Source organism: Vigna unguiculata, chromosome 5, assembly GCF_037176805.1.
Source record: "Vigna unguiculata cultivar grain cowpea cultivar isolate G323 ecotype 2 chromosome 5, ASM3717680v1, whole genome shotgun sequence".
Lineage (NCBI taxonomy): Eukaryota > Viridiplantae > Streptophyta > Magnoliopsida > Fabales > Fabaceae > Vigna > Vigna unguiculata.
Genome location: NC_140796.1, coordinates 7065447 through 7084266, shown reverse-complemented (window position 1 = coordinate 7084266; position 18820 = coordinate 7065447). Strand labels below are relative to the sequence as shown.

Below are 18820 nucleotides of genomic sequence, written 5' to 3'. Positions count from 1 at the left end.
AAGAAAAAGGAAGAGTTTCAAGTTTCTCCATTGTCTTGCACGGGCTTTTTTTTTAAAAAAAAAAAAAAACAGGATAGTTTTGAATCCGTAATCGCAAAATAGTTTCAGTTGAATTTAAAAAAAAAAAAAAAGGATGAAATTGTTAAGATTTGTAACGACATTCAAACTAAAATCGTCATAAATTTGTAAATAAAAAAATTGAAGTCATTATGACTTATGGCGGTGAAGTCGTGAAGACTGATGACCATGGAGATCACGATTATATCAGCTGAAACCCTATGCATGAACGGAAAACCAATAAGAAAAGACACATACGTTGTTGTTCACACGCAATCATGCACCAAATTCTTCAAAACAAGGACAGAAGAAGAGGGTGGGAGAAAGAACCCTTCATGGAACGAGGAGTTCTTGGTTGATGGAGCCAACAACATCACGTTAGAGGTGCAATGGAAGACATGGCTGGGTTTTAAAAGTGTGGGAGCAGCACGAATAGCGGTTTCTAAGTTTGTTTCAGAAAATAGCTTGCAGTTTTTGAGTTATAGGATTTGGGATGAGAAGGGTAAGAGAAATGGGTGTTAGAATTAATTGACAAATTAATTCTAGGTATAAATACATATTTGATATCCAAACTTCTTCGGAAAGTTCAATGTGGTACCCGAACTTTAGGAATGTTTAATTTGGTACCCAATTTTCTAAAGAAGTTCAATTTGTTCCTCTCTTGGAGTTAACACCGTGTCCGTACAGGACACGTGTCAAGCCATGAAATTCTTTTTTTTTAATTTTTTTTTCAAAAAAATTAAAAAACTGTCACGTGTTAGTTGATCATCGTGCCACGTGGCAGCTTACAAGCATGACACGTGGCAGTATAATAGTTGTTTTCAATTTAGTACCAAAATTTTAATTTTTGGTTCAATTTAGTACCCAAATTTTTTAAAATGATCCAATTTCGTCCTTTCCTATTTGAGACCAAATTAGTAAATAAGCTTAATTATAATTTATATAAACATGTTAAAATAATTGTTTTGAATTTATACATCAAATCACTACACCTAAATATTCAAATTATTTTATTTTTTACAAGTGTAAAAAATTTCATGTATAAAAAATTACAAAGGTTAAAATGAAAAAAATAAAATAATTTAAGTATTTAGGTGAAATGATTTGATGTATATATATTAGAAAAAGTTATTGTAACATGTATATATAGGTTGTAATTAAGCTTATTTACTAATTTGGTCTCAAATGGAAGATGACGAAATTGAATGATTTTAAAAAATTGGGGTACTAAATTGAACCAAAAATTTAAATTGGGATACTAAATTGAAAACAACTATTACACTGCCACGTGCCATGCTTGTAAGCTGCCACGTGGCACGATGATAAACTGACACGTGGCAGTTTTTTTAAATTTTTTGAAAAAAAAAAATAATTTTTTGAAAAAAAATAAAAATAAAAATAAAAATTTCATGGCTTGACACGTGTCCTGTACGGACACGGTGTTAACTCCAACTTAACAGAGAGGACCAAATTGAACATCTTTAAAAAATTGGGGTAACAAATTGAACATTTCTAAAGTTCGGGTACCACATTGAACTTTTCGAAAAAGTTTGGGTACCAAATGTGTATTTATACCTTAATTCTATTAGTGACTAATATTATGATGGACCCAATTGTGATTTAATAAAATATAAAGACTTAATTGCTTATTATTACGGGAGGTGATAATAAAATAAAATAAAGATAAAGATAAAATAAAAACCAACTTGATGGTTGGTTTATACAAGGAACTTGAGGTTCTGTTTCTGGGCATAAGGTTCTTTTCACACAGTAACTCATCAAGAACGTGTGAGAAGAGTGTGAAAGGCAAAGAGATAGATTGAGAAACGGTGATTGAAGAGCACACAAGATTACAACAACTTTGAAGAACGCATATTCATAGGATCTTTCATGGATAAAAGTTAGTACTCTATTATGTTTTATCGAGTGAGAATCATAACTCTTAAAGATCCTTTATTAGTTTTACCATGTGGTATCAGAGCAATGTTGTAGAATTTATGATTCTTCTATGATGTGATATTTCTCCCTTATCATGTTTTCCCCTAATGCTATAAACCCTAATTTAATTTTATCCCAAATCTTCATGAACTCTAATTATTACTCGAGGGTTATTTAAGTTTTTCGTCGCTTTAAAAGTTGAATGCGAATGCCAGGGCTGAAAATGAGAATTGTTTTTCGTTGCTGAAACTGAATTCCGTTGTGTTGCCATTTAAAATCGGAATTGTTTGTGTGTTTTTACTGTAACATGTTTTTTATTTTGACATTGAATAAAAAAAAATAAAAATAAAAACCGTTCCTGTGCACATGAATGTGGAGTGATGGCATTGAATGAAAAGCTTAAAAACCGTTTGTTTGAAATGAAGCACCGAATGACATAATGTGATAATGGCATCAAAAAATTGTTACTGTGTGAACGTGTGTTGTTATTGTATGAACGTGCGCAATTTAAAGTTTTCCAATTTCATAACGTGTGAACATGGTTAATTAGGATTAAAGTTTAATGTTTTTATTTGTTTATGTTACGAATAAAATTAATATTAATTATTTTATTTATATAAATAATTAATATTTTTATTTTAATTTGTAATAATATTTATGTTTGTTATTATTGAATTAAAATTAATGAGGATACTATATAAAGTTTATAGCAATTAAATATATGTAAATATATGTGTATTTATTTATTTGAAATTAAGTATGATAAATTTTGTTAGTTACCAAAGTGGCCAAAATTTTAAAGTTTATATGATTTCAAATTATTAACGTTTTTTATTTTAATTACCCATAGTATGGATGCTAAATTATGAATAATTAAATTTATGGGTTAATTAAAATTCATTAATTATAAGGCATTTAAGGATCACCCAAAGGTTGATTAATTGTTCTCATAATTAATGAACATGATTATAGATAATTTTGTATGCGTCACTAGTTTTATTTATATACCTAAAGGTAGTAGGTGATTCTAGTTGATGCATATTTTAATTATCAAAAATGTTATAATATGATTAGCATCATTATGTTTATGGTTGTATATTATTGGATCTCCCAAAGGAGAACATTAGTATGCATAGAATGATTGTTTATATCTGAATCTGTTTGTAAGTTTAGTTTTATGACTCAAAGCATTGATGTTAGACATGTGTTAATTGCAATCTCTATTCCGGTATCTTTACACTCGCATGCTTCGTCTGTTCCAATCTTTAATGGGTTGAATTTCCCTGACTGGAGTGAGCAAGTCCAATTTTACTTAGGTGTGTTGGATCTTGATCTAGCTTTTCAAGTTGAAAAGTCGGCTGCTATCACGGATGCCAGTAGCAATGAAGAGAAAACCCATTACAAAGCTTGGGCAAGATCAAACAGACTTAGCTTAATGTTTATGAGAATGTGCATAGCAAGCAATATAAAGTCAGCTCTTCCCAAAACCAATGACGCAAAAAATTTATGAAATTTGTGGAAGAGCGCTCCCAAACTGCTGATAAGTCTCTTGCTGGGACACTAATGAGTATGTTGACCACTATGAAGTTTGACGGTTCGTGTACTATGCATGAGCATGTGATCGAGATGACAAATAACGCAACAAGACTTAAGTCTTTAGGAATGACAGTGGATGAAGGTTTTCTCGTGCAGTTCATTCTGAACTCATTACCAGATGAACTACAACACCATGAAAGACAAGTGGAATGTGCATGAATTGCACAATATGCTAGTTCAGGAGGAGACCCGACTGAAGAACTTAGGAAGCCACTCTATTCAATATGTGAAGAATCAAGGAGATGTTGGAAAGAAAGTTGCTAAAAAACATGGAAAGGGTAAAGGACCATTGAAGATTGACGAGTCCTCAACCAAAATCCAGAAGAAAAATGACAAATGTCATTTCTGCGGGAAGTCTGGACATTTCCAGAAGGACTGCATAAAGGGTAGAGCTTGGTTTGAAAAGAAATGTGAGCATAATGCTTACATATGTTTTGAATCAAACTTAACTGAAGTTCCTCATAATATATGGTGGATTGATTCTGGATGTACGACTCATGTTTCTAATGTGATGCAGGGATTTCTTACAACCCGAACCATAAACCCAAATGAGAAGTTTGTTTTCATGGACAATAAAGAGAAAGTTCCAGTGGAAGCGGTCGGGACTTATCATCTAATCCTCGACACTGGATATCACTTAGACCTTATGGATACTTTTTATGTACCTAGTATCACTAGGAATTTAATTTCTTTGTTTAAGCTTAATGTTGCTGAATACTCTTTTAAGTTTGGGAATGGTTGTTTCAGTTTGTTTAAGCGTACTTTTATGATTGGATCTAGTACACTTTATGATGGTTTATATAAATTGAATTTGGATAATTTATATGCTGAAACTCTTATGACTTTACATCACAATGTTGGCACTAAACGTAGTTTAGTGGATGAACGATCTGCTTACTTGTGGCATAAACGTTTGGGACATATTTCCAAAGAAAGAATGCAAAGATTAGTAAAGAATGAAATCCTTCCGGATTGAGATTTTACTGATCTGAATGTGTGTGTGGATTGTATTAAAGGCAAACAAACTAAACACACAAAGAAATGAGCCACGAGAAGCACTCAACTTCTTGAAATCATACACGCCAATATATGTGGTCCGTTTGATGTAAATTCTTTCAATAAAGAGAAGTACTTCATCACCTTTATTGATGACTTTTCGCGTTATGGACATGTCTATCTACTGCATGAGAAATCTCAGTCAGTAAATGCCTTAGAAGTTTATATAAATGAAGTGGAAAGGCAATTAGACAGAAAGGTGAAAATCGTAAGGTCTGGTAGAGGTGGTGAGTATTATGGAAGATATGATGAAAGTGGACAACACCCTGATCCGTTCGCTAAGTTCCTTGAGAAACGTGGTATTTGTGCTCAATATACAATGTCAGGCACACCACAACAAAATGGTGTATCAGAAAGGCGTAATCGAACCTTAATGTATAGGGTTAGGAGTATGTTAAGTAATTCATGTTTACCTGTATCATTGTGGATGTATGCTTTAAAAACTGCCATGTATTTGTTGAACATGGTTCCTAGTAAAGTTGTTCAAAAGACTCCTTTTGAGTTATGGACGAATAGGAAACCTAGTTTGAGACACCTGCATGTTTGGGGTTGTCAGGCAGAAGTAAGAATATACAATCCGCAAGAAAAGAAACTGGATGAAAGAACAATCAGTGGATTTTTCATTGGTTATCCACAAAAATCAAAAGGGTATATGTTTTACTGTCCTACCCATAGTACAAGAATCGTTGAAACTGGAAATGCTCGGTTCATTGAAAATGGTGAAACCAGTGGGAGTGAAGCTTCACGAAATGTGGAGATTAAGGAAGTTAGAGTACAAGTTCCATAACTAGTACTTCTTTATCAAGAGTTGTTGTTCCACATGTTGTAGAAACTCACAACAGTCAAGAAGGACAACAAATTAATTATCCCGAGATTAATAATGAACCGATAATAGAACAATCACAAGAAATAGTATTAAGAAGATCTCACAGAGATAGAAAGTCTGCTATTTTGAATGACTATGTGGTTTATAATTTATTTTATCTATCACATCAATCAAATCTCTCACTAACTTTTATAAAACTTATCTTCAAATCCTTTCACTTTATCCTCTAAATTTATTAAAAAAAAAAACATAAATTATTCTCTCAAATTTAAACAAATTTATTTTGACACTATCTTTCAAATCTATCAAATCTATGATCTTTAAACGAAGACACCCTGAACAATGCAATGAAAAAAGGACCTGTTCAAACTTCATGATGGTGGTTGCCAACCAAAATGTCCAGCTTGCAGAGAGGGCAGGTAGCATTGATTAGCAGCCAATTTGTCTATGCAAGCGCAATGAAAACGGTGGTTGCAAGGAAGTTCTCTGATTTCAGCACCATCATCTTATATGGCGAGAGACAGATACAGCATTCCTGTCATTATACCACAATCATTCATGTCAGAAGTGGGATTTCTTTTTTAGCAAAAATGAATTTTTCTCTTCCAAATTCAGAAAGTGAAAGTGTGAAGCCATCCATAAAAAATATACAGCTACCTGGTGCAGCAGGCTAAGCATTATAAAGGTAGACTCGGCTTTAATAACAAATATCCAAACTTCAACCAGTAAGATCTTTATATTTCAAATAGACTCGGTACACCAAAAATATAAAGAGTTTAGTTCATGTTTTAAGTATTCTAAATGTACCCAAAACCTACAACTTTTTCCAAAATATTAGGAGTTCCTTCCAACAATTAAACAATAATAATCTAAACATAGATTTGCTTTGACACGATTTGGAGAGATACACTTTTACTTAAATTTGTGTTCAATTGTGGTGAAACATAATGATTTGAGACGAAGGATTTTCTAAATCTAATAAAAACTTCATTTTTTTTTGTTGATGAACAGATTTGAATGAATAAAACTGTATTTTACCAATTTACTTCCTTACACATATTTTCTTTTACTCTCATTTACGTGTTTGTCATTAATAATAGTTATTATTAATAATATATATATTTAATAATTAATAATTAAAATTAAAATATTATTAAATTTAATATTTTTTATTTATTTAAAAATTATTTAATTTTATTTTTATTAAAAGGACAATTTGGTAATTTTTGAATTTTATTTATTATAATTTATTTTTTAATTTATCATATCACTCCAATCATTTATTAACTTTCATAAAATTTATCTTCAAATCTATTCATTTTACCATCTAAATCCACTAAAAAAGAACACATATATTTATCTACACAAATCCACATAAATTCATCTTCATATTTTCTCCTAAATTCATTTTACGGAGTATAAATGTTTAAAATAAATGTTTTATCTGCTATCGTTGATTAATATATTTTAGTTTTAATCATCACAAACATTATTGTTATAAATTGATATTTAACAAACATTATTGTTATAAATTGATATTCAACAAACATTATTGTTATAAATTGATATTTCAAAGTTAGTCACTGTATAACAAGTTGTTCCTTGGACTGAGTTTCATATAACAAAAATTTATGTGTATGTTTTTCTGAACCACAACTAATATGTTTGACTGTTTTGTGGCCACAGAATTTGAATGATCAACTTTTCAATGACGTTATTAGCATCTTCTTATGTTTCTTTTAGGATGTGGCACAGTTTTGTACCATGTAAACTGGGTCTCACTATGACCGACACAACTTGTATTTTTTAATAATATACTTTGAACCATACAAATCTTTACAACTCATTTGATATTATTATTTATTGTCCTCTACTTTCTCGTTTTTTCTATAAATAAAAAATTATTTTTTATGTTTATTTTAATGTGTGTCAAATATTTCTCAAGTGTGTCAAAATCATGACTCGTTTTTTTTTTGGACAATGGGTAATGAGTGTTCTTAGAATCTATCATCGAATAGAGTTTGATTTATATGACCATACATACACATGAATTTGGTGTTTTAGGAGTATTTCGTGATACTCGTTTTGTGGGACAGAATATATTTGGTCAATTTTGTGGCCATTTTCAAATTGTAACTTTTCAGACCTAAAGTGGAAATTGTGGTATTTATGGATTACAGCTAGCCACAGCCATGGCATTTCTAAACCCTTCTTAAACAATCCACTTCCCTATCCTTGTCATTATGTTATAACATACACGTTTGTAATATAATATTTTAAATCACATTATTATTATTATTATTATTTAATATTTACATATTTTATTTAAAATTGCTAATGCATCATTCATAGCTCAAACCATATTAAATAATTATTTAGTTACAAAATTATATCATTGAATTATTTAGTTACGAATTATATAAAACGTACCAAATTCATGAACTTGGGATTCATTTCAAAGAACGTCTCTATATCACGTTAGTAGATGGGATTGATTTGAAGTTAGAGGATAATTATGTCAAAAAATAATTGAGAAGGTTAACTCGTGTTTAAGGTATTAATTTTATTATTTTTATATTGAAAATCGAAATTGTGAGACCCTAGAAAATGGTGTTTTAAAAGTGATAGTGGTTTAAAAATAGTGAGACTCGATTATTTTAATAATAAAAGATTTTAGTATAAATAGAATTGTTATAAACGAGTTTCATTTTTTTAAAACACACCATCTCTCTAGAAACCACTTTTCTAGAGTTCTCTGACTGCTCTCTAGAGGTTCTGTCAATCTGGTCGTCTGATTGAAGAACCGAGACCATAGGATTGATCCTCTCGGTGAGCTCTTCAAATTGGACCGATCAGTTTCTCCGTTCGCGTAAGTTGAGTTTCCGCTCTTTTTTTTAGTCTTTGTCTGTTTTCCGTTGCATGCAAGCCCTCTTCCGCTTGCATGCGACATTTTAATCATCAGTATGAGTCTCTGCTGATCAGTGATCATAACGGTATGTCCTGATCGTTCTTGTGATGTTTCTATGTGTAGATAGAGCATCCTGTGGAGTTAGAGGTGTTGACGTTTTTAAGGCGTTGACGTTTGTAAAACTGTCTAAACAGGATAACAGGTAAGGGAAGCTAACTGTTTTACTTGAATTTCGTATAGAAATCATTTTGATGACTTTGAATTGCATGATTGATTGTTGTATGAGTGCTTGAACTGTGTAATTGAGTGTATGCTTGGATTGTGCTAGATTTCTTTACTGTTGTATGTGAGAACAGATTGGAAATCTGGTATTTTCGCCTAAGCGAGCAGCTCTCGCCTGAGCGAAAACACCAGAAACCCATCCCTTGTCTCTGCGCGAAATCTCGCCTAGGCGAGCCAGTCTCGCTTGAGCGAGAGTCACTCTCGTCTAAGCGAGACAGCTTAGCCTGAGCGAGAATTCGCCCAGAGTTTGGGTTGTTCTCTGTTTCAGGCCTCGCTCAGGCGAGAATGACTCGCCTAAGCGAGAGAGCCCTTTCGCCTGGGCGAGATATTCTAGCTTGGGCGAGAACCTCTGCAGTTGAGTGTTATTTCCCTTGTTTCTAATGGATGAAACTATGTTTAAATGTTAAAATGTGAACTTAGTTATGATATGCATGAATTGTTATGACTGGTAATATGTGTGGTGAAATTGCATGAAGTTGGAATATGAGAAGAAGTGGTTGAATTAGAATTTCAAGGAAAATTCAGAAGAGTATGTTAGTGTGTGTAAGGACATGAGGACTCCGTATGGGTTGGTATCCTGACGCTCCAATAACCATTAAGGCTCATGTAGAGTGTAATGGATTATGTCGTGAGGAGTAGCAGGAGGTCCTAGTCTGTGGACCCGATTCAGTCACAGACGCGAAGGGGACTTACCTTGGGAGTGGTTGGGTGATAACCCCGTGTGTCCAAACTCTGCAGAGTTTGGGAACCGTCACAGGTGCAAGCCACCCAGAGATCCAATGTCGCTTACATAATCCGGATATCGAGTCTAGAGTAATATATCTGCATTGTGTTTGGGGTGGTTTATGTGATTCTGGTGAAAATGAGAAAGATTGCATGATTTCTGTTTATAATTGAACTGTATGATTCATTTAATCAGATTAGCTTACCCTTGCTTTCTGTGTGTCTGTCTCGTGTTGTATGTTTCCTTTTGCGATGATCACCTATTCGGTGGGAGCAGATGTGGTTACAGTGTCAAAGGCGCTTCTGGAGGATGAAGAGTCATCGTTTAAGTGTTGAGAAGGAGGTTTCCAGTGGGAGCTTTAGCAGTGGTCAGTTTAAGTATAGAGTTTATTAGTTTAGTTTAAGTGTATAAGCGATATATTTTTATAGTCATATCTTTTGTAAGACTGTATTAATATATTGTGTACACTGGATTATCTGTTTTGGAACTATAATGAAACTCCCTATTTTTATTAGCTTTAAGCTGCTGAAATTGGGATGTTACAGAAATAATTAACTATATTAATTAAAATAATATAAATGTATATAAAAAATTTTAAAAAGATAAAAATATTTTTTAAAATTTTTAAACAATAATTCTATTATACAAAATAAGTATTATATAGAATTTGTAAGGTCTTTACTAAAAAGTAGGAAAAAAAAATCTTTCTAATATATGACTAACTGTATTTATAATTAAAAATTTTAGATATTAAAATATTGTATGTTTTTTCGATATAAGAGATTTTATAAAGTTAACATGAATTATCCAAAAGGTTATTGAAAAATTAGAGAAAGAAAATTTAAAGAAATTTTAAATTGATAATTTAATTGTTTTTTATTTATTTTTAAATATTTTAGATGTTTAACAGTGATTTTATGTTAATTTAAAAATATTTATGTTTAATTATATTTTAATTTTTAGCAACATAAAATATAATTATTCTATTATTTAATTATTTTTTAATTTTTATTGATAAATGTTAAATATAATATTAAACATAATTCTATAATATTTATGGACATTTAGATTTTTTAAATAAAATAAAATTACAATAATAATTATTAGGTCAAATTTCATTTAATAAAATAATTAATTAATTATGACTTTTCTGTAAAATTAGGAATTTTCTTAGAGCACTTATTAGTCGTGTTAGTCGGAAACAAAAATAAATGAATTATTAAGTTTGAACATTATTTTTGGAGTGTGGTTTTCAACTTCACCAATGATTTCATATTATGGAAAACCTCGCCAATGATTTCACTTTATGGAAAGGAAAATGAAAAAATAATTTTCCTTATGGAAAATGAGATTAACATTTTCCTAAGGAAAAACATTTGAATAATATAATAATATGTATTAGTAGTAACGACGACTACCACTAAAAGCTTATCTTAATTAATTGGTACCAGTTCTGTTTCGTGCCAGTATCTCACGCCTACCATTCAAAGCTTATCTTCATTACATGTTTATTTATAGTGACAAATTTTGAGAGCATAAAAAAGTTAAGCAAAAGAAGCAATGAACACTCCTTCTAAGCTTCTACCTTTATTCTTGGCCCTTCTTCTCTTTCTCATTCCCTTAACATCCATTCTCAACACTGACTTCTCTGTCTTCACTGCTGCCATAAAATTCATTTGCAGACAAAGGCATAAACCCTTTCATGGCCTCACCGCCACAAGTTCCAACCAAAGAGACAAAAATATTGACCACTCATTTTCCATCTCTAGAGCAATATCTCTTAATATAAGCCACTGTTTTCCTGTGGAGTTACCTTCTAATCCAATAACAGGCACCCATTGTTGTCCTCCTACACCGTCTTTCTCCAAGCTCAAAGATTTCAAAGATTTTGCTTCTCCCAATGCAACACTGCGAGTCAGGAAACCATTTCACATGCTTGATGAACAATACATAGCTAAATTTGAAAAGGGCATTGCACTCATGAAAGCCCTCCCTCAAGATGACCCACGTAGCTTTATTCAACAAGCTAAGGTTCACTGCGCCTATTGCAACGGGGCTTATCACTTCTATCCCCCTTTTCAAGACACAAAATTCGACATTCATAGGTCATGGTTTTTCTTTCCATTCCATCGTTGGTACATATACTTCTTCGAACGAATTTTAGGGAACTTAATCGGTGACCCTCACTTTGCTTTACCATTCTGGAATTGGGATTCTATAGAGGGCATGCAAATGCCATCTTGTTTCACAGACCGTAACTCCTCACTTATCACCAACTCCGACACCAGAAACACTTGCCACCCCACGTCGTTGACCTCAACTATGATCTTGAAGATCGCCACGTCCCTTCTCAGCAACAAGTTTCGTATAATTTAGCCACCATGTACAAGCAAATGGTGCTTGCAAGCACCACCGAATTGTTCATGGGAAGCCCTTTTCGGCTAGGGGATAACCCTCATCCTGGTATCGGTTCTGTGGAGGATGCTCCACATAATACCGTTCATAGCTGGGTTGGTGAGGCTGATACCCCACACCGTGAGGACATGGGCACGTTCTACACAGCTGCTAGAGACCCCATTTTCTATGGTCATCACTCGAACTTGGATCGAATGTGGGCGATATGGAAAACACTGGGAGAAGGAAGAAGGGACTATAGTGATGAAGATTGGTTAGATTCTGAGTTTTACTTCTACGATGAGAATGCCGATTTTGTTCGTGTTAAGGTAAGAGATTGCATTGATATTAAAAAGTTGGGGTACGTGTACCAAGATATTGATCTTCCATGGTTGCGTACGCCACCCACATCACGAAAAAGTAAGCTCCTGAGACAAAGGAAGAAGGATGAAGTTCTGAGTTCGAAGCCGATAAAATTTCCTTTGGTTTTGGATTCCGTAACGAGTGTCATTGTTAAGAGGCCGAAGAAAATAAGGAGCAGGGAAGAGAAAGAAAAAGACGAAGAGGTTTTAGTGATGGAAGGGATTGAGTTTGGAAGTGATAAATTTGTTAAGTTTGATGTTCATGTTGATGATGACGAAGAGAGGTTGAGTAATCCAGATGAGACAGAATTTGTGGGAAGTTTTGTGAATGTGCCGCATGGACATGGCCATAACATCACCACTACCTTTAAAGTTGCCATATCCAAAGTTCTGGAGAATTTAGAAGCTGCAGAAGACGATGATGTGCTCGTTACTTTGGTACCTCATGTCGGAAAAGGAGACATAATCCTGGGTAACGTCAAAATTCAGTTTATTCCAAGAGAGTCGAAGGATTAATTAAATTTCAACTCTCCATTATTTTAGGTATTTTAAAGTGAATTTGTGTTAAATTTAAATGAGTTTAAGTATTATTCAATTATTTTTTTCTTCGAGTGTCCACATCTTATTTGTTTATATGTATTGCTATTGGTTGTTTATAGGTTAAAATACTTTTTTTTTTGTTGAGTTTGTTAAATTAGTCTTAATTTTGATTTTGTATTTAAATAAATCTTAATTTTGTCAATTTTGTTTAATTTTGTCTTTTTTTTTAACACGGTTTAAATTATTACACTGACCGTCACATGTTATTTTGTAATTTTTTTTATTTATTTATTTTTTAAATTTCTTTAAATGTTCACGTGTCAAAGTGAGCATGTGTCAGAATTAATTTTTTATATTCAATTTAGTTTCTATATTCATTATTTTTTATCAATTTAGTATTTTTTTTAACATGAACCAATTTTGTCCTTTTCAAAATTGATACCAAATTTAATTTTTATATTAAAATTCATATTTTTTATTAAATATATTAAAATTCACTTCATTATAACTTTTATATAAAATTTAAATTTGGTCCCAATTTCGAGAGGAACAAAATTGCTTAAATTTAAACAAAATTGGAACTAAAATGAACAAAAATAAATATAGAGACTGAATTGAATATAAAATATTGACTTTAACTCGTGATACGTTACAATTTGGAGATGTTACCCAAATGATACTTGTGTGTGACAATCAGGTTGTTCTTCATATTAGCTCTAATCCTGTCTTTCATGAGAGATCAAACACATTGAGATTGATTGTCATTTCATTCGGGAAAAGATCATGTTTGGAGACATCAAGACTATGTTTGTTAAATCAAGTGATCGGTTAGCAAATATTGTTACTAAGTCTTTACTGGGGCCTAAAATTGATTATATTTGTAACAAGTTTGGCAAGGTGGACATTTAAAAAAGTTAAAAATTATAACAAAAATATTAAAAAGAAAACTCCAAAGTGACACGTGGTCGTCTCGATTTATTACCGTCAACGTCAACGATTTAAACGGTATTAACGAGAAAGGACGAAATTAAACAAAATTGACTAAAATTATAACCTATTTAAAAATAAAATAAAATAAAATTAAGACTGATTTGACAAGACTTTACTAAACATAGAACAAAAAAGTATAGTCATTAATTAATTAAAAAAATTAAGCGACAAAAAACTTAATTAAAAAATATAAAAATGATAATAAGTAATCATAAAATAAAATAAAAAATTATAAAGACTTATTTAAAAATCATCATATTTAAGAAAAACTTGAAATTTAATTAAATTACTGTAGAAAACATATATTTTATTTTATTTGTGTGTATTCAAATTATGCTTTTCACTAATTAGAAAAAACATAAACGTATGATCGTCCCCACAACTATCCGAAACTATTATTATATAAAGAATTAAAACAAGATCAAACAAAAGCAAGTTTGAAAAATAATAAATAAATACTGGTACCTCATTATGTGTTCGCTTAACTTTTTCTTCTTGGTGATGAAACATGAAGGTACATATGTATTATTTTCCAACCACTATATCTCTGAAACATGAGACATCGAGTTGGTTGTTAACATAAATTGAGGAAGAAAAAGAATGTGAAGACCATCTCAAATTTCAGACGTGGATGAATGAAGTGGTATCGAAGATCATTATGAACTTATTTGTACTGTCTTTGAACAGTATTTTTTAATTCTAAAAAAAAATTGATGTAAAATTTGCATTTGTGATTCTTTATATAAAAAAGTGATTTCAGCTAAAACACTTTTATTTGGACAGGTATAATAAAATTTAAAAAAATATACTGTCACTCTTATTTTTTAATTTATATTTTATTTATTTTTATCTAGAATGAATAATTGATTAATGTATTATTATATTTTATTTTAAAAAAAATTAATGATTTACATTAAACCACGTTAAAAAATAAAAAATAAAAGTAAAAAAAATAAAATCACATAATTATTTTCTTATAATTTAATATCATTAAAATACAAACTATATTTGGATGCTTTTAACATGAATTGGCATCCGCATGACTTGTCCATATCAACGACGGCTACAGTTATTGAAAGGTTTGTTCATAGTTTTGTTGTAAGATAAGCTTGGATAATATTTTATATCATCATTTATTATTCAATCATAAATATCTTTGTATGCTTATCTTTAATATAGGTTAGATGTTCACCATATTATTCACGTTGAAATATATATATATATATATATATATATATATATATATATATATATATTTATTAAACATTAATAATAATTTAATAGCAATTAGATAACAAGTCACACAATAAAATAAATTAATTTATTAAATAATAAATTTTATAAAAATTTTAAATCTAATTAAATTTAAAATATTAACTTTGTACGATAAAATTTATATCCATTATAAATTCGTCTTATTTTTATGATATAAAATCTTTAAACATAATAGTGAGGATAAATATAAAATTATCTCACAGATTGAGTAAGAATATAAAAATGTAGCAATGTATAAAATCTAAAAAATGTTATGCGTATCAAGAAACTGAAATTATAAAAAAATAATTTTGAACTTAAACATAGACAAGGATAAAAAATTTATGGAAAGTTTTAATTTAACAAGAATCCAAATAATTGTATTGACATTATTGTTTAAGAGGAGAAAGTGACACATATGGCCAGTAGTAGATTGGTCCAAAAATTGAAAATTGTGGAGCATATGGCTAGTAGTTGAGTACATTGGTCCTAAATTTGAAAATTGTGGAGGTTTTATTTCACCAAATTAAATAGCCATTAATTTAAAGAAATTCTTAAAAATAATTATTTTTTAATATGTCAAAGAATTAGAAGGACATCACACTATATTAACTCATTTCATTATTAATACATAAAATTAAATTTAAAATTTAACAACTATATTTTTATTTAAAAGATGTATTATTACAAATTTCAAAATTTGATTAAATTTAGACAACATTTAAGAATATATATATATATATCAACTTGCTGATCTAAATTTGAAATAAAAACTATGTTGCATTCAATTAATTTTCTTTATAATAGATTTTCCATGACTTTTGATTTAGACATCAAACGTGATTTTAATACCAATATATTTTACAGAAATAATAGATATTATTATTATTATATAAAAATCTTATTAAGATTATAGGAATTCAAGATCACACGTTGTTGTCATTAGCCGTGGCGGATCTTAAGCCACTGTGAGAGAAGCTTTGTACTCCAATTATTTTTGTATATATATAAATATTTGTATATAAATTAGAATATTATTTTAAATTTTAAAATATTTGGTGCCGTTAATTTATATACACCTATAAATAAAATTTTGATACTTCCCAACTATTTGTTAAAGATTCGCCGATCTTATAACTTCTAAATTTTAAAATTGAAGATATAAAACTATTTTTTATTTTGTCTTTGACATTTTATATTTTATTTTTGCTATTTTTTTAATGGACCCACGACCCATCCTTTCTTTTTCTTTTTAATTTTCCTTTCATTTTTATGTGTATCATCTTTTTTTCTAGTATTCTTCCTTATTGTACAAGTCTAGTTTTGATTATTTTAAAAAATATCCTACCATTTACACGATGAAAACTATGTTTGATAACTAACTATACAATTGTCTTTGATAAAAACTTATTTTGGAGTAAGTTTCTTTTCTTTTTCTGCTAAAATGTATTATTAATGTTGTGGGTAAGTTCTTTTAGGTTTTACCCGTTTGTTGAAGAGTATTATCTTAACTAGTTCAATCTTTGGTCTTTATTTGTGTTGTTTTGGTTATTTCTAGGTTTAATTAGTCGGATGGTACCCACTTTCGTTTGGATATGTCAATTTGGTCCCCGCAATTAAATGTGTCAGTTGTGTCCCAATTTTGAAAAAGTGTTTCAATTAGGTCCCTTTCAGAAAAAAAAAAATTAACGTCGTTAACGGCGTGTCACGTATCAGTCTATAGTTTTTAATTTTTTTAATTTTTTTTTAATTTTTTTCTGTCACGTGAGGTTCCTAGTATGCCACGTGACACTATAAGTACCACGTGACAAGGTACTGTCATGTGTTAGTGTCACTACCAAGTATCATTATCTTGATTTCAATTTAGTCCACACATATGTCTATTTGTTTCAAATTAATCTCCACATATGTCTTTTTATTCAATATAGTCCAAAATCTTTTTTTTTTCAAAATAGAAAAATATTTTTTCTCTCTCTCTTAAGACGAAATTTATTTATATAAATGTTATATTGATATTTGTTATACAAAATGACTTACAAAATTAATTCCTGATATTTATATTAAATGTTAGTGGTAAAAGTCATGAATAACAAAATATGAGTTAACAATTAAAAAAATGTAATATGTTATAACATCATTTTTAATGAAAAATATGGAATCGTAGGATTGATTTTCCAGGCAAGCTTTTCAATTTGGACCGATTAGTTTCTTTGTTCGCATAAGTTAAGTTTCAACCCTTTTTCTTGGTCTTCTTTTGTTTATGTTGCACGTGAGGCTTTTTCTGCTTACATGTGAGGTTTACATCATTTATATGAGTCTCTTTTGATTAGTGATCATAACGGTATATCCTGATCGTTCTTGTGATATTTCTATGTGTAGATAGAAGATCCTGTGGAGTTAGAAGCATTTTGGTGTTATGAGAGTTGTTTGGGTTTGTGGAGCTAGTTTGTCAAGTAAAAGAAGCTATTATGAGTTATTTAAATTTGGTGTTCTTTATTATAATTTAAATAATGTATGTGGGTAGTGAAAAATTCGATATGTTGTTATTATGTTTGAACTTGTGATGAGGTGTGTTGAATTGATGAGTTGTATGTTGAACTAATTGATATTTGATTTGTGTTTTGTCTTGATTTGAGGAAAAGTCTGAATCTGTGTCTTGAGTGATTGGGTATCAATTTTTAACTCTATAAAACTATTTGCAATAAAAAACACTAAAGGAAAGATGCCTAATTAGTCAATCACACAGAATCAATTTTCCCCAAATTGTTGTTTCTAATACACTGTTGGACAATATTACATGTTGCCGGGTGCTAGGCCACTGACTTGGTGTTTGTGTCGCCGAGCGCCATTTTTGGACCGTCACGCACTAGAATTCATGGGTTCCAGGGGCTGGGTGTCGGGTGCCACTTTTCCAACGTTTAGTGCCACCTTTTTTTTCTAGTCTGCATCATCTTGGCAAAATGAATATCTTGCTTCATTAACCGTTTGATCAAACTGAAATTTTGATAGTTGATCTTAGATATATGATTTTTCATTTTGACCAATGGGATCTTTGTTTTTAAGTCTGTGGTTAGAGAAATGTTTTCATCGTTTTGATGTATTTTATGTATAACTCCATTTGTCTTGTTTTGCATGATTGTCCTGTTTAGGTGTTTCTGAATGTTCTATGATTAATTCTAAGCATATTTATGATGTAAACTATTATTAATTGAAAAGATGATATGATTATGTATATGTATGGTGTTTATTATTATTAATTGAGATGATGATGCAATATGATGTTTAAGGATTTTCAAGGAGAATTTCCTAGTGGTGATGGTTGTGGTGGATTTATTAGTGTATGCCTTGATATGGGAGAATGACAAATAGGAGGTATTGAACTCTAATAATCATTCACACTCAAGTAGAGTAAAATGAGTTATATGGTGAGAGTAGCAAGAGATTCTAGTCTTGAGATGTATTAGGCTCTAGGCATGAATAGGATTAACCCTATGGGTGGTTGGGTGATAACCCTTTGAGGCTAGAATCTGCAGAGTTTAGGAACTATCACATGTGCACACTTCTTGTGTCACCTATATCAAATGCATATATCCGGATAATTGAGTCTAGAAGAGTTTGGTGATATGTATGATTTAGTGTAGTATGTTGTGAATATAAATACATGTATACCTCTTTTCAGCTTGCTTACCCTTGCACTTGTTGATTGTTGTGTTTTGTCTTTTCCTTTTGCGATGATCACCTATTCGATGGAAGCAGACAAAATTGCAAGTTTAGAGACACTTATGGAGGATCAGGAGCTATCAGTTAGAGTTGTAAAAGGTCTTAGAGAGTTTTAGTAAGTGATGAGTTTTGTATAAGCTTGTTAGTTTACATAAATTGTGTAAATGATATAT

General features: G+C 30.6%; 2 protein-coding genes across 2 annotated transcripts; both read left to right on the top strand.

Moving 5' to 3' along the window:
- Positions 1-246: 246 nt before the first annotated feature.
- Positions 247-579, top strand: LOC114183179 (BON1-associated protein 1-like). Its single transcript, XM_028070101.1, has one exon. It carries the CDS (start codon positions 247-249, stop codon positions 577-579), a length of 333 nt encoding a protein of 110 aa, XP_027925902.1.
- A 10338-nt stretch (positions 580-10917) lies between these two features.
- Positions 10918-12761, top strand: LOC114183813 (polyphenol oxidase, chloroplastic-like). Its single transcript, XM_028070962.2, has one exon. The coding sequence runs from the start codon at positions 11769-11771 to the stop codon at positions 12657-12659; it is 891 nt and encodes a 296-aa protein (XP_027926763.2). The 5' UTR covers positions 10918-11768; the 3' UTR covers positions 12660-12761.
- Positions 12762-18820: the final 6059 nt, after the last annotated feature.

Bases quoted from the DNA above. Each gene is read 5' to 3' on its own strand.
- LOC114183179 (XM_028070101.1), top strand. From the start codon at position 247: ATGGAGATCACGATTATATCAGCTGAAACCCTATGCATGAACGGAAAA.
- LOC114183813 (XM_028070962.2), top strand. From the start codon at position 11,769: ATGTACAAGCAAATGGTGCTTGCAAGCACCACCGAATTGTTCATGGGA.